The 16,392-nt window shown below is 42.8% G+C and overlaps 1 protein-coding gene across 1 annotated transcript in view; it reads left to right on the plus strand.

Annotated features, from left to right (window-relative positions):
• Window positions 1–16,392, plus strand: part of dally (division abnormally delayed protein) — a 126,907-nt gene that overhangs the window by 41,849 nt on the left and 68,666 nt on the right. Inside the window, exon 2 of the mRNA XM_023391254.2 lies at window positions 105–245. Within this exon, the coding sequence (XP_023247022.1) occupies window positions 105–245 (141 nt within the window). The remainder of the gene's footprint in view (window positions 1–104; window positions 246–16,392) is intronic.

The raw sequence follows: 16,392 nt of genomic DNA on the forward strand, positions 1-16,392 counted from the left end.
CACGCGCGCGTGGATCATTGCAGGATGAAAATGTTGACGGGGGGAGGAAAAAAAAATCACCACAAAGCATACACATGTATATGTTATATTGTCTTATTTTCCAGCAATTTGCAACGGCCGGTGCTGCGACAGGGACACGGAGGAACAGCTGCGCCAGCAAGCCAAGGAGGACTTCCACAGCCAGATCCACGATCACAGCGTGAGCCTCCTCGGTCTCTTGGCAACCACCGCCGATACCCTCAGGGGTGAGTATTTTTTCTTTGCTCTCCGTATCAGCTACCGCTGTTTTTTTACTTACCCCCCACCCCCTCCCACGGAAATACGAGAGATGTATACACCTACCGTGGGTGAAACATAATTATATGGCACGGGACTTTTGTCATTTTCTTCGAGACCATTGTTGTTGTCGTTACGATTGAGGAGGCTAATATCGCGTTTGCAACGAAAACACTTCCGATACACGATGGGGACGATGGGGTAGGGTCAGCAAACAGCTTTGGCCGTACAGCCTTGTTTTAACGCGTGACGGCCGCTCGTTAAGTATTTTATATCGACCCGAGGTGGGTATGGGTACCTTATACGTTTGGAAACAAAAGCTTTGCACGTAATCCCATTGATCAAAGCTGCCTCAATTTTTTTTTTCCTCCCCTTGAGAAGCACATTGTAATAATATGACCCACTGAGCTCGATGTTATATATGTATAGCGACCCGGAGACCGAGAGGGGCCCTTATAAGAAAACCGCATTATCGTCCCTCCCGCCAACCCCAATTATCCCAGCTATGAAGACTCGCGGGTCGAGAAAACCTCTCGCTTTCTCCCCTCGCGGACGGGGAGTGTTTTCACGGATCGAGAGCTTTTTATCCCCTCGCACTTTTCTTCGACGCCGGTCATTACGTGCTCTCGGGCCGAATTTTTCCGAGGTGCGTGCGAGCGAATAAGTGCGGCCTGTTACCTTTTGTTTTGAAACAAAGAAAGAGAAAAAAAGGAATAGCGGGGGGTTGATCAAGAAGATCCCGTTTTGTGTATACGTAATGGCGTTGGAAAAGCTACCAATTACACGGACGTAACACTTTTTATCATTTAAAAACAAAAATAACAATGCATCGCGACAAAGTTATTTCCCCGTACGCAAACGTTCCGAAGCGACAGAGAAGGGGGAAACTGAACTCCGAAAAAGCATATAGATCTCAATAAATTTCTATTCGCCAACAAATAACAATGTATACGCACAACGATTCCGATCGGCCGGGCGTGAAATACGCGAAACCAATCATATACCTTTGAATAAACCAGTGGTACTATGAGCTCGTCAGGTGTACAATGCTATAAACGTTTTACAACACCCGTACGGCCACTCGATCACCGTTCAACAGGGAGGGGGGGGGGAGGTTAATTGTCATCGGAGCAGGGAATCACTTTATCAGCGATCGTGGTGTAAGTATTTCACGCTTTTCAAAGCTGGCGAGTGTGCGATATTATATACAACCCTACACGATGACAGACCCACGTATGCAATCGTAGCGGTGATGCGATGGTTTTTTTTAATAGCAAAATGAAAAAGAAAAATCGTCGCGCCATCGTCTGACCTCTGTCGGAAACGGAGTGATATCTTTTTTGTTTTACGTATACGTTTAACCAGGTAGGATTTTTTCTTTCGCACTCCTTTGTTTCACCGGCTTTGAGGGCTTTTTTTTGCGCGCACTTCAACCGAATACGCATCTGTTGCCAGTGTGTGTGCGGGGGTTTGAAGTTTTTGTGCTCGATTCGGTTGAACGGCGACGTACGTACACACACGAGTTTTTGTAACTTTTTTTTTTTTTTTTATTCCCGCACCGAGAGTCGTTAAACGTTTTTGGCCTAGTTTTTTTTCGCAAGCAAACACTAAAAAGAATCAAGAGCTCGAGAGTCAAGGTAGAACGATTTTTGTAGACTCCTTTCGCGAGTTACGTCGAGGCGTGTGCGAGGGATGCTACACGTGTTTTTTCAAGCGTGAAAACAAAATTTTTTGAGCCACGATGAAAAACATACAAAAGTCGCGGTAGGGCGTGCGCTGAGGGAAACCTGATGAGTCGACTCAATCTCTAGTTTTCATTCATGATAAGTTTTAAATGTTTTACAATTTTAACTTTGGTTCCAAGGGTTGAACAATCAATGATATTAGCAAACCCTTGATAATTTATTAAAGACAACAAAAAGAGTATCTGTATGAATAAAAAAAGCATGATGAGTTTATTTGCTTTCTTGTACTAAACAAATGATTTTTCAAGTTATCGCTGTTCAGTTATGTTTTAACACGTATTATCAACGGTGATTCCATGAAAATCAATGGTAAAACTGCACCCTTACCTCATACCCACCAGTTCTCTGTCGGAACAATACGTGAGAAAAAAAAAAAAAAAAAAAAAAAGGATTCGACAAAAGAACATGTTTATAGTATCGCACAACCTCAGCTCCTTTTTCTCGTATACACGTATACCTAAGACGACCGCACGATGTCTCATTCGCACCACACAGGCCGTGGGCACGATTTCTCGCCTTATCACCTCTGCTCTCGCTCTCTTTTCAACTTTGCAAGTGCGGCCCGATCCCCTCCTCTCCAAGGAGAGCCATTGAGAATTTCAACCCACTTGCGAAATCAACGAGCCTGTCTGTCTGCTTGCCCACTTCTCTCTCTCTCTATACTCCCTGCCTTCGAGTGTCCGTTCAGTATACTTTCATACTTGAAAAATACCGTATACGACCATACCAGCTGATGGACTGCACTTTTTTCTCTCCTTTCATAACGCAAGAGCGCGTGGATCGATCTGTTTCTCGGTCAATATACCTACATATGTGCGTGTCTGATGGACTTTATATGCACGCGTACGTACCTATACGAGTTCATTGGAGCTGCAGGGGCGGCTTTTCGGGAAGCTACTATCACGCGCGGAAGGAAAATAACTCGGGTTACTTTATCGCTGTGTGTATAGGGTTTCTTTTTTTTTTTTTTTTTTTTTTCATCGCCGAATAAAAAGTGGGTCAAACGAGAATTAAAGAGAAAAAAATCAATCTCCGCTTGTGAAATTGATTTTCGTGGATGCGGGTGTGCAAAAAGATAAATTTTTTTGTCTCTTTTTCATGGAATGTACAGATACGAGCCAAATGAAATGATTAATGGGGGGAAAAAAAATTGATGTTTGCTCTTTGATGGAAATTCGAGCAGGCTTGATGGGAAAAAAAAAATACCCAGCTTTATTTTCCGTTTGGCGTTGGCGAATTTTCATGGAAATTAATGTTATCTCCACACACTTTCATACGTGTTTTTTCTCTTTTTTTTTGTTTCGAAACAAAAAAAAAGGGCGGAAACGTAGTTTTAGCGAGCACGAGTTTTTTATCTTTCAAATTTACATGAAAAACAACGTAATGCATCGAATAAACTCGTTTGTAAACTTTATACCGCGAACCGGACGAGCGATCAATTTATTCCAATCGCGCGGCAATAAAGCGAGGAAATGCCGCGAATCTTTTTTTTTTTTTTCTGCAAAACGCCTTGTTTATCCTCATATGAATTGTATAATATATTCTCGCCTAATGGCTCTACTGCGACGCATACATATACATTATGTACTTGTACATATTTTCACCGCGATCAGCGATGATTAATACGAGCAAATGGAGTTGAAATTTCTCCGTAGATGTATATATTGTATATTTCCGGGGAAGAATTGATCAATGAAATTTCCCGCTTAGGAAAACTTCAGAGGAGTCCCGGATGTATGCACGTCCACCGTAATGTCCAGCGAATAAGACAAAAAAGTGGGGACGCGGCCACAGCAAAACAAGTATTACCCTCAGGGGCCAAAAACAAAACGTTAGGTTGCACACGGACGCGCGTATCCATACGTATCATCCACTATACACCCTCCGTCGTAGGTAATTCACGTCAGCGGGTCCTTACAAGTGTCATCGTCCGAGCAAATTGCACCCTCGCCGTCTTGGTATAGTGGTATTACAGCATAGGTGGTAGTCTCGCGTGGGCGCGGACACGTGTAAGGCGTGTCCCTATGTTTTTCCAGTATCCTCTGCACCACACGCCTGGTACAACACCACACACACACATGTATGATATGTACATGTCCCTCGTACTTATACACGAGGAGTACAGAGAAAGGGGAATCCCACGGGGGAACAGCGGAAAAGGCGAACTGTTTTTTATACGCTCAAACGACGCTTGTTTGTTTTATATCTCCTGTATCCTCTCCGGACGACTGCTCCTCTCGAGGAGGTTATTGTTTTTCTCGGCCTCGATGTTTTTTATAGGTATGAAATTGAATTTCGTACCGATACAAAGGAACGCAAAATCATCGATCAGGTATATATATCATACAGGTAACGTCGGCTCCGGCACAGCACATAGGCTTGCAATGTAATTTCCTTCGCGCTCGTCACGATGGTCATATATACGCAAGCGATACTCTGGCTTTCGGCACAACGCGTTTTATTTTGTGCAACCGTCAATTCCAACGACGCATTCGTAAAACAAGTATACGCGTTGCGTAAACGTATTATATACGGAGACACGAGAAAATAAGATTTTTGAACATATATATTTTATGATTGCGGCCATTTGTTATTGTTTAAACAATCGTAGCTCACGTGTACGTGTGTGCGTGTCGGGAAAACGAGCGTACATTATAACTCACGAAGGAAAACAAATACCCAGCAGCGTTTCGCTCTCGACCGCGGTCGTGACTCGCAATAAAATGTATATATCTATGAACGTACAACACCGATAGATCGACAAATTAAAATATATATATATATTTCACTCCTCCGGCTTTAAATCAGCCTTTTGTATCGCACACTCGTTCCTTATTCCGCTGTCGTGACTCGTGTGATCGATGTACGAGACATGCGCCGCGAATCCTGGGACGTACATACGACACCTTGCACTTCCAATGCCAAAAGCAAGGACACACTGCGCTTTTCCATTTCACCGGCATTTGGAAACTATATGTGATCGATGCTGCGGATGTACAGTTCCCCTGTCCAAACTCTCGGGGCTGAAAGCTCCTCGATCCCCGATCAATGGATCATAGAACGAAACAAAACAACAACAAAAATCACGCCCATTTGTATGGATCGACGAGGTATCCCTGTATACGGCAAAAACACACACACACAAATATATGTACACGATGAAAGAGCGACTGAAACGAGTCCTTTCATTATGACACTTGTATGGGTACATGCAGGTATTACACCACCATAGCTACACCGGTGCGGAGTGAAACTTCCATAGCCGTATTTTTTTACCCCCCCCCCCCGTTGTGTGGGTGGCATCAAAGTTGGGAGCGGATTTTTCGCCATGGCGTACATGTACGTGTGGGTCTGCGCGATGGGGAATCGCACGAAAATCGATCCGACCCGGAAGGAAGAAAAGAAGAGACAAAGGGAAAGCCGGGGAACGAGCGGTGTGGGTGTCCGCATGGTGGAGGCGTTCACACTATATATGCATCATCATCTCTCGTGGCTGTTTCGCATCTTTTGAGGGGCGTGACCTTAATTTTTTGGAACTTTAATTGACGCCAATGTTGAGCAACGCGCGTTGAAGTTTTTGCGAATCACTATACGTCGTATGTTCTGATGGATTGCATGGTTAACTACGTGGGTCGAAAATTGGACGGGAACTCAATAGGTACATATGCAATCTTTGCTGAAGAATCATCACGTATAATTTATAATATACGGTGTTGTGAAAACGTTGTTTTTGTGCATCACGTTTTAAAATTACATTCTTTATCCAGGATACATGATTGCCTTTTGGCGTGCAGGAAGCGATTTTTCAATAACACTCTATTCAACAAATTTTACTATTAATAACTTTTGCTCTGTACATTTGGCCCATCACCTATCAATCATACACCTTGATTGGAAAGTATTAGTGATTTCACTTTTCACAATCGTTGCAACTGCCGTTGACGTTACGGTACCTATATATACGAGGAAAAAAAAAAAAAAACATCTCCTTTCTCACCAAATGCTTTTTACGAAACAATAACTCTTCGAATCGATTTTACGTCTCCAAACGCGTTCCCACGAGTGATCAGATTCGCTGCGACGGCACTTTGATTTTTCACCCCCTCAAGCGCCGCTCCTTCGTCCTCCCCGCGATAAAGTCGACGTTCAACAGAAGCACATAAAGCTTTACACCGCCAGTAAACAGAGTTCAATAACGCACAATTTGCTTTTAACGACAAAGGAAGACGAAGAAGGAGTGATGGAAAAAGGGTAAAAAACGACCGAGCCTTACACGCTAGAATAGCGTCTCGGGCATATATATATACATATATATTTTTTTATGTCTTCGGTGGCACTCTGGTATATACATATACAGGTACATTTTGATGGGCCATTCCGGCTCGAGATAAAAGGATCAAGTATACTGACGAATTTCTCATTGCAATGGTAAAAGCAGCCCGACGTTAAATTTCTTTCTTTTTACCGGACGAGGGAAGAGAAGCGTTGTTGATTTTACTTTTTCAAGTTCGTCCTTTCGCGATCCATTTAACTCAACCTATTTACTATTGTTATTTGTTTCTTGCATCTTTATTACTGTCTTATCCGTTACAGGATGTATTATATTATACCAGAAAAGATAATAATTTCCACATTTACACGTATACATAATCAATACATTATTCAAACGCCCATCATTTCGACGTATCGATTCCTATCAACGTGTATAGTAGTGGCCTTTTTTTTAAATTACGCGTGAAATTTTCTGCTCAAATGCTCGTTTGATTCAGAGTAATCCCTCGAGTGCACCTGAGACAACAAAGTTAAGAACACTGTAAAAATTTACTACATTGCCTCAAAAGTTTATCGTTTTCATCACTTTTCTACCAATTATTGATTAAACTCTTGTAGCAAAGCCCTCGATTGGTCCCAGTTTGACTGCAGTGCCTCTAAATATCAAATATCATATTACGTTCTTTTTAATCTGGAACAAAAAGTACAGATCTTCATTTGATCGACTTGTATAACCTTAGAAAGTCCTCCAGTTTTCATCGCTTCTGGATGCAGTAACACACCCGTTCAGGTCTTTTTATTACATGCACCGCTTACGTATAAAGATGAACCCACCCAATTGTCGACTCCACGCGCGTTGAATGACTTTGTCGAGCCAATCGTCACATCTGTCATCTACTCAAGTACCGCACGTATACGTGATATCAAGAAACCAACGAGGCCTGTACCAATATAGGTATGTCTTTTTTCGCCAGTGGCAACAATCGAATGAATAATTCAGTGTTCCGTTCGTCGAGCCTATACGTATATCGTGTTGCCTGGTGAGCGCGAGCGCATAACGCGATTTTTACATGACTCGGGTGATAATGAGTCGCGTTGATTGCAGCAGTTTTTTGGAGCAGCAATAGAGCTATACAATGTACCCTTAAATCAATCAGGATAACGAAAGGTTGTCATTTCAATATCTCGTCGCAATCGTCGAGCAAAACAAGACGTGAAGTCGTTCAAACGTGTATAGTATATATATGAGTAACGTGTCTATATATTTATGCGATTGAGTGGTACTTACTAGTGGTCTCTAAACGCAGGATGTGTGTTGGCGCGTTAGGCATGGAGAAAATAAAGACATTTAATTGGACGAAGCATTGATACCGAAGATTCGAACTGCTTTTATCCAATTTGCGAGGGTCGCTAGTGTACAATGTAATATAAGTACACACGTGTCGGTGTTGTATACACGAACGAAGCAACGTCTCTGCGAACGAGGTGAGTTTAGCAATCGCATGTATAAGTATGGTCGAGGAATTGCGCCCTGATCTCTAAATTATACCTCTGGCCTGACGTTAATGCTTCCGCTTTCGTTTCGTTGATCTCCTTCTCCCTCCTTGCCCGCACCGCCACTGTCGTAACCAGTTAAGGCCAATTACGTGTGTACACCTATACAACATAATATACAACCGTGGATGGGGCCGGCAAGCGTGCAGCGTAAGCCAACTTGTACTTCGGCACCTTTTCTTCCTGTTCGCGTGTGCTTTTTCGGAATTTTACCAACTGCAATTAAATGTCAAACGATTTCTATATCATACAAAGTTGATGCTCGTTATAATAATGATATTGAATGATGATTTTTTAAAAATTTGAATTCAATTTATTTTTAGTGCTCCAGAACGACGCAATCCTGATAATTATCGGCGTTGCTATGTTTAAACAAAAGTTCAGTATGATGATAAGGCTTATTTATTTGTTAGCTTTCGATTACAAGCCGTGGATGCTCGAGGATAACAAAAAACTACTGATAAAAATCCACATCGTATTCATTCAAACAGCTGCTTGAGCACCAACAAGGATAACAGAGCAAAGGAACACGGAGAGTACGTGCGATTCCAACGTTATTTCCATTGCTTTTTTGGGGCAGTGAAAATAAGCATATGCAAAAAGAGGAAGAGAAAGAGAGAGACCACCGCAGCACGCGTTGAATCCCAATATCGCGCCACCCGGGATTTCCATTCCCTGTTTTAAACGCGCGTGGGACATAACAGATTCGCGCGCAAGCTTACCGATCACGTATTGTGTGTGTGGCCCCGTCGAATCGAGATGTAAGCCACTCGACCGGGTCATATATATATAAGTTATGTTCATCTCCCGTATACTCTCCTCGTGAGCTGCAAAATGTTGTTGTCTCGAGAGCTGTATATATATACGGCTGACGCGTTGAAATTAATTCGTCGAGGAGCGATGATTAAAAATAATAAAGTTCGACGTGCACCAGACGAAGTTTGTCGACTCGCCAATTATCGCCCGAATTCACAAACTCGTGTACGTTTTATTGCACGAAGCAGTAATTTATTCGCATCCGTATACGTTTATTAATATCATTTGTGAAAGTGTGGGTACGCGCGTGAATTCGTGTTTTTCGCAACGTTCGAAAATTTTCAATAATTACGTTACTTCGTTTCTCGTTCGTTGGCCAATTAAAATTTTTAAAAAAAAGTTCGGTGTGTCGCTTAACACACGTCGACTTTGTCGAAAAGTGCACGCAACTGCATGTGCCCGAAGCTGTGTTTCAAAAACCCTCGTATCGGAGGAACAATTGTAATAACAATTCAATTTAATTAAAACCAAAGGTATAAAAAATGATGATTGCCTGTTACACGTACACGCTTATATCGACCTCGTTCACCGCAGGGCACGTGTGCAGTTGATGATATACGTTTCAAAAACGAGAAAAAAAAAAAAAACAAGGAGAGCCATAAGTATGATTTTTATATATCTCATTACAGTAAATTTTCTCGTTAGTCCCGCAGGGAAAGAGGGGATTCCCCCGTTTCTAATTGAGTAAGGGACAGAGAGGAACGAGGAACAGCGAAACGGGGGTGAGACGAACATTGGCGTAAATTACTTTTCTCTCCTTCGACGGTACACACGTACGCATAAACATGCGTAAATATGTATATGTATCCGTAGTACCCACGTTGGCACTCGTAAAGGTTTAACGAGTCGTAACGCGCGTGTTCGAATACGAAAATACCGTTTAAAGCTGCGTGTTCCATTTAAGCGTACGCTGGAAAATTGTGTGAACGCGTTTGGAAATTTTCTCTTGGCGAATATAGCAAATAAAAAAAAAAAAAAAAAAAAAAAGAAAGAAACAGAGGTTGGCACGTATAAAACTGAGTTTCGGAATATAATCCAAGTTTGTGGACGTGTGTGCGAATGCGGAATATAAAAATGGTGGTCATAGTGACACGTGAGGTGAGAATATGTTAATGGGTGGCATCGAAATAAATTTGCGTTTAGGACACCTGATGGATACATGTATATATATTATAGACACGTGTGATATTTATGGGAATATAGATGTTATCTCTCGCGCCTCGGATGAAATAAAAGGTATAAACACGCGCAGTCGGCGATTTTATGGCCGAAATGGCAAGTGGACGCAAATTTGTCGCCCATCAAGTGAATTAATTCAACTTCTCTTCTTTCTTTTTTTTTTATTTCCAAATCGAAAGAAAAAAAAATCTCATACCCAGCAGAGAGTAACTTGGCTCCGACACGTGAGCTATAAATCACTCGTCAGATATGATGTGCCACTATATACACGCGAATTGGCTCGTATTAGAGATACCCGGGTATATGTATAATGTATGCACAATTAGGAAAGTATTACGCGGCATTACGTTCGAGATTATATTACACGCTGTGTTCGCACAGGAATAACGATTCGGGGTAATGGACTCGAGATTTCGATCTTTGATTTCTTAATTGACCAGACGTGGGTATATTTTCGTTGGCTGAAACAGGGAAGGAGGAATAATATCGTCGTGATGATATTATAAAGCGATGCGAATTCAACGGCACTCGAGTGCGACGCGAATAAAACTTTACGGCGCGCGTGTACACAAGGGACGAAAATATTTCAAGAAGCGAGCGAAAGGACGCGTAAAGCATAAATGTCACCGCGATCTCTCTCGGTGTTGAAAAAAAAAAAAAAAAAATGATCCGCGAAAGCTCGACTAACCGCACTTACTCTCATTTTTCTCTCGAGTGCCAGGAGTCGCCCCACACGGGGGTACACACACCTCCTCGTTTTATAGCATTTCCACGCGAGAGACGTTTACGAGGAGCAGAGGAGGAGGCGTAATGGCGCGCGTGTGTATATTTTCGTACATGTGTTATACACGCGAGGAGCTGGAGGACCGGACAAACTGGAATACTTATACTCTCCGCAGCTCTCGCGGCGTGGTGTATATATGACGACGTGTGCACGTATATATACATGGCATATTATAAGCGGGCGCTCGTGCATTAGTGTTTCCCTCTGGCGATCTCTGTCGCGCGCGCCTTTCGATATAATTGATTACCCTCGTACGTATAGCCTTCACTGCGGTGGATTAACTGTGTTTTGCGCGGGGATTTAATACTTGTTTCCTGGTTTTTCTTCCTTTTTCTTTTTTTTTTTTGTTCCACTCGTACGTGCAGGTTTAAGAGCCGATGGGCTTTTGACGCGGGAGCTGTGCATGCGTTAGCGTTCGATTCGTTTCTGATCGATCGTTAACGAATCGAAAGAAAAAAACTCGCTGGTTTACGTGCCGTTTTTTTCATGAGAAGGATCAAAGAGACGTTTTTGAAACATGCAGTTTGATTAACTTAATTGAGTGAATTCGAGGGTGAAAATTCGATATCAAAGAGCACCCCACTGCTAGTGTTGAAATTAACTGTTTTCCTTTCAAGTGTCTATCATTATCAACTATTTTCTCTAACCTGAGTGACTCGGTGTTTTCACATTATACAAAGCACTCGCTGTCGTATCCTTCATCCGGGGATAGTCTCAAAGGAAAAACCCGCGTTTTTTTCACAAAAAAGATGCTTTTATGATAAAAAAAAAGTTCTTGTCCCTACAAACAAGTATACAGTGCAAAGCTAAAAGGGTATTTGGGGGGGGGGGGCTCTGAAAGAATAATTTATCCATCGAAAGTATATGCATTTGTGACATCAGCTGGAAACAGGGTTACGAAACGGCTTTCATGTTGCTTGGGCGCCTCTCGGCACCGCGAGTGTACGCAAGTAAGCGTAACATTTCGCAAAGCTTTCAAAGAAACGCGTTCACTGGGTCATATCAGCACTACTCGCGTTCCGCAGTCGAGTTATTTTCAAAAATTACGTGTGTGTACTTACTCGCAACGATGTTTCCCGTATAAACACACACACTGCGTATAGGTTATGTACTATTCCGGGCCAGTGGAACGTTGGGAATGACGAACCAGACCAAAAACCCAAGGAGTAACGCCTCCGTTGTGTTTTACCTTTCAGCTGATGTACATGCATGCAGCATAAAGTTACGGGGTCGTGTATTTTTAGAGAGCAAGCGAACCCGTCCTAATTCTTTTCGTGATGTTTCGGGCCAGTGCGCGCTTCCCTCGATACACATTACAGACGCAGCGTGATTCGTTCGCCAATATTTATTTTACTATCGAGGTACTGTATTACAATCGAGCAAATCGAGCGCATCCGATCTATGTATGTGTTGTGCGTATATAAATGCGGGATCGAGAGAATTGTAACTGTATACGCATGGACTTGTTCATTGTAGACGCACCATAACGGTAATAAAACTATAAGTGTTACTTCATAAGTTTTAATTTACAAGTGTTGGACTGACAGAAAATTAAAAATCATCCGAGTCAATAATATATGATTGCAATGTATGTCTCGTCGCATACTTTTTGCTGATCATGTACTTTTTTTGGCGTTCGCTAATCACCGTTCCATCTCATTCCGTTTGTAAAAAAGTATCATGTAGTTCGATACACGAAACAGCGCGTGATTTCTCAACAAAATGTATATACAGCCTTGCACATGTTCCCACGAACGAGAGACCCGCGAACCTTATTCCTCCTCTCGAGACATTTTTTTTTTTTTTTTTTTTTCACATCATGTATCGTACACGTCGTCGTTCCTTCTTCTTTCGGGTTTTGCAATCGTCGAAAACGTTACTTTGACAAATCGGAGATTCTAAGCACGCGCCGCTCGAATCCTCTCTTTCTTCTCCTTTAAGTATACGGAGGACCTTCAAAATTGGATCTCGTTATCGACGGTACACATATACCTATACACGGCAGAGACGTTGTAACGTAAGTTGGTACACAGAAAATCGGGAATCGGTATAGGTATATATAAGGCATCGGTGGAATGCCTCCACGGAGGAATTCTCCGCACATAGGGAGACCGGCTCGTTCCGCTTCCTTCCTCGCGCGACTTGTTTGCACGACCCGAGCGAGTCGATCTTTTGCTACCGATGTTGCCCCGCTGCTGTGATTGAGACGAGTGAGCGTTGTGTCGGGCGACGGTTGTTTTTGCTGGCAGTATCGTTGTCTTTCCGCGGAAAGGGTCGCTTATTTGGCTCTCTCTGTTAGCTCGAGCTGGCAAGCTTTTGCTTCTTATCTCCTTGTTTGTCTTGAAAAGTATCTACTGTAGTGTCATTTAATTTTCACGCCTTACAGGTCACGTGCATGAAAATAGAGGGTGAAAAAAAAACAAGCCGGCCCGGCACTTTTACGGCTCACCATTGCAGAAAAAAAAAAACCATCCATATATATTAGTTGCAAAAGTGAGTCGTCATATCTCTCCAGCTGTCAGTATTCTACACGTAATATAAATATGCAAACGACGATAGGTATAGGTATGACACGATCGTGAAGCGAAAACGAGAAGGAAGAAAGAAAAAGAGATGCGCCGTCGCTTTTGCACGCGCACGCACGCACATCCGGCCGGATCATCATTCGGGGACAACGAGATGGTCGTGCGTGGGTGTGCGTGTACACGGTCACAAGGGAGATGTATAGTAATAATAATGATAATATTTATAATGCCGCAGGGGGGACTTCCGACGATTAGACTGATATGTTACTCCTGGTGCATATTACACACGGACACATGCACACACACACACACACACACACACACACTTATACAAGACGTGAAGAGAGTTAAACGTCGGCGATTGTCGTAGACTGACTGGCTGTGCCGTCACTGGAGAGATTTCGAGGCCAATATATAGATATATGTATGAGCGTTGTGCCGATCTCTTATACTCTTTCTTCCATAACACCCTTTTTTTTCGCACTTATTTTTTGGGTGGTACGACAACCTGTAGCTTTCCTTGTTTGCAGCTTGTTTGACATTAGAGAGGGTTTTTTTTTTATTGTTTCACTAAGTTCGCGAGTGTACATATTTAACCATCACGTGTTTCTCCCGATGGATTTGTTTGAGGGTTTCTCTTTTCGCGCCGCCGTACATTGACCCTACAAACCATCGGTCACACGCACTCTCTGCGAAAAACAGATCGATGCGCCAGTTTGGGGGTTTCCCCCGACAAAGGGGGTCCGTGGGACGAAGAAGCACCGAGTGATGAATTTGTTACGCTTTATAACGGTGCGCTCCCTATAGGTGCATTGTGTGCAACCGTGCCATTTTCGAACCAATTTCGCAGACCCGCTATACCCCATATCGATTTCAATGGATGCACCCACAATTGTATCTGTATACGTGCGGGCACTAAACTAGACCACAACAATCTCGAGAGGGAAAGAGAAACGTATGAGACATATACCACAAGAAAGTAAAGTCAATGCTCAGCTCGCAACTTCGATGGCATGTATACTTGCTTGGATCGTCAGCGTTTACCCGATTTGTATATGTAATAATAATACGCTTGCGAGAAAGAGATGAGGATGAACGGAGGGGGGACACGGCACGTGTCGTTGCCACGGCAACTTTCTATTTTAGTGACGGTGCACGTACATTATACTTATACCTACCCAAGTTTCCGGTCTTTCCTACATCATAATAATATGTTATAGCGCTTAAGTACCTAATATACATACACAATATGTACACTAATGGTGCCTGCACGGCTCCTGTGTGTGTATGTTTTCTAGCACGTTATTACACTCATTATACGAGGCAGGGTGATACATGTCTACAACTGTATTTTGTGTGGTTGCGTGTGTTAGTTGTGCACGTACAAAGAGGTGTGAGGGTGTCAAAGAACGTCATTGTGGACGATCAACACTTTTGATAATAGAATATGGATGAAAATTACAGTTATTTACCGTAAAAGCGATATTTTGTACACCCGATTGCTTGTACTTTTCAACCGATTCCACCATATCCTTGGAGCGTTTAATAGCAGAGCTTACAAACAGTCGCAAAGTTGATATTGAAAAAGATGGGCTGTAGATGTACCTACCCTTTGCCTGATGAATTGACGATTATTATAAGCATATACACACACACCTTGGCGCAATGATAGCCGTCATCATGATCATCCTCAAAGTATCCGTCACTTACCGATCGCCGGAAGGCATTTGAGCAGCCGTGGACGTTTTACGCGCGTAGATATACTACATCCGCAGTATAACAGAAGAGGAAGAAGAAAAAGAAAGGCTGTTGTAGTTTAATCGGTTCTATTTATCATCGGGATATAAATCTACCTGCTGGAGCAATTTCAATACATTTTTAGGTATACCGAGCTTTCATACAAATATAATAAAATTCACTCTCACCAACTTTGTCATCGTTTTAAGACACGCGCGAAAGGTCTACAAACCAACACTTGTATGCATAGTCTTACATGCGTGTATTTCTGCAATTCTGTGTAATTACAAAGAGCTTGCAAGCTCCCGAATCGATGAGGGGATTTCTTTCCACTACTGTTTCTAAAGACAACAACTAGATGATGTCTGCTCTATACGTATTATACTCTATCGTACGAGTATATTTATATATAATTATACCCATTAGTGAAAGAGCATTTGCTCGTAAGAGGGAGAAGCTTTTGCAATCTTATAGCGAGGTACCTTGTATGAATAACGTCATATATCATGTTGTTTTACCGATTTTTGCTCGTTGTACAGAAAATGTACGCAGAGTACACTCGATGTACTTCCAGCGAGAACCGATTGGGACAATCCACGCATCGAATAAATATTCCTTATATCCCCAACTGCAGCACGGAGCTGGCAAATTTTCCACGACGGTCGACAAAACTTGGCACGCGTTCCCGTACCCGAAAAAACCTCCAACACGCGACACTGGAAAAAAAAAAAAAAAAAAAAAAAGAAAAAGAGAGCTTGCGATCGTAGAAGCGGAAAAATAAGAAGCACACCGAGGGGAGCTGCGACGCTAAACTGGGTCACAGAGACTCCCCCGCGCTCTCTCTCTCTCTCTATCTTTTCCCTCCTCTCTTTATCCTTAATCGTTTCGTGAGGACGCGCGCGTGCACTGTGCAATAGCGACGATAGTAATTGTACAACGGAGTTGACGGTGGTATAGTCCGCGCGCGCGTGTGTGTGTGTGTGGGGGGGGATGTTTTAACAAAAGTTGATACTTTTGGATTCAAGAAAGTTTCGTCGGTGAATTTTTTTGTTTCTTTTTTCTCTTTCATCCGCCATCGGAGAGCTGACCCTGGCTCTCTGTACGCTGGTATTAATAGAATACCGCTTCAGCTCGAATTTCACTCCGCGCGTAAGTAATTGAAACAAGAAACTGTCGTGTCAAACCAACCGTCCGTCGGACAGTCGAATAAGAGAACAAAGACTATTTAGGCACTCGAGACCATCAGAGGCGCGCTCCATTAAGCGGTCACGTGTTAAATACGTACACACGCCAATTGAGTGGCAAATTATGTACCACACGGCCGATCATTCGGCAGATCGATGGCGATCGTTTCCTCCACGAACTTGTTCCTATCAAAAATTGCGGTGCTTCTGTTGAATCGAAGGAAGCCGTAGCTGCGCCGCAGGTAAACACGCGAGGATGTTCTTCCACCTCCTCCGTATAGCGTGTTCTGGGGAGGATGTATAAACATAAATTCATGCTT

This window comes from Copidosoma floridanum, unplaced genomic scaffold (genome assembly GCF_036245765.1).
Source record: "Copidosoma floridanum isolate Cflo_tuat_1 unplaced genomic scaffold, Cflo_Japanese_pri ptg000001l, whole genome shotgun sequence".
In the NCBI taxonomy this organism is placed as follows: Eukaryota; Metazoa; Arthropoda; class Insecta; order Hymenoptera; family Encyrtidae; genus Copidosoma; species Copidosoma floridanum.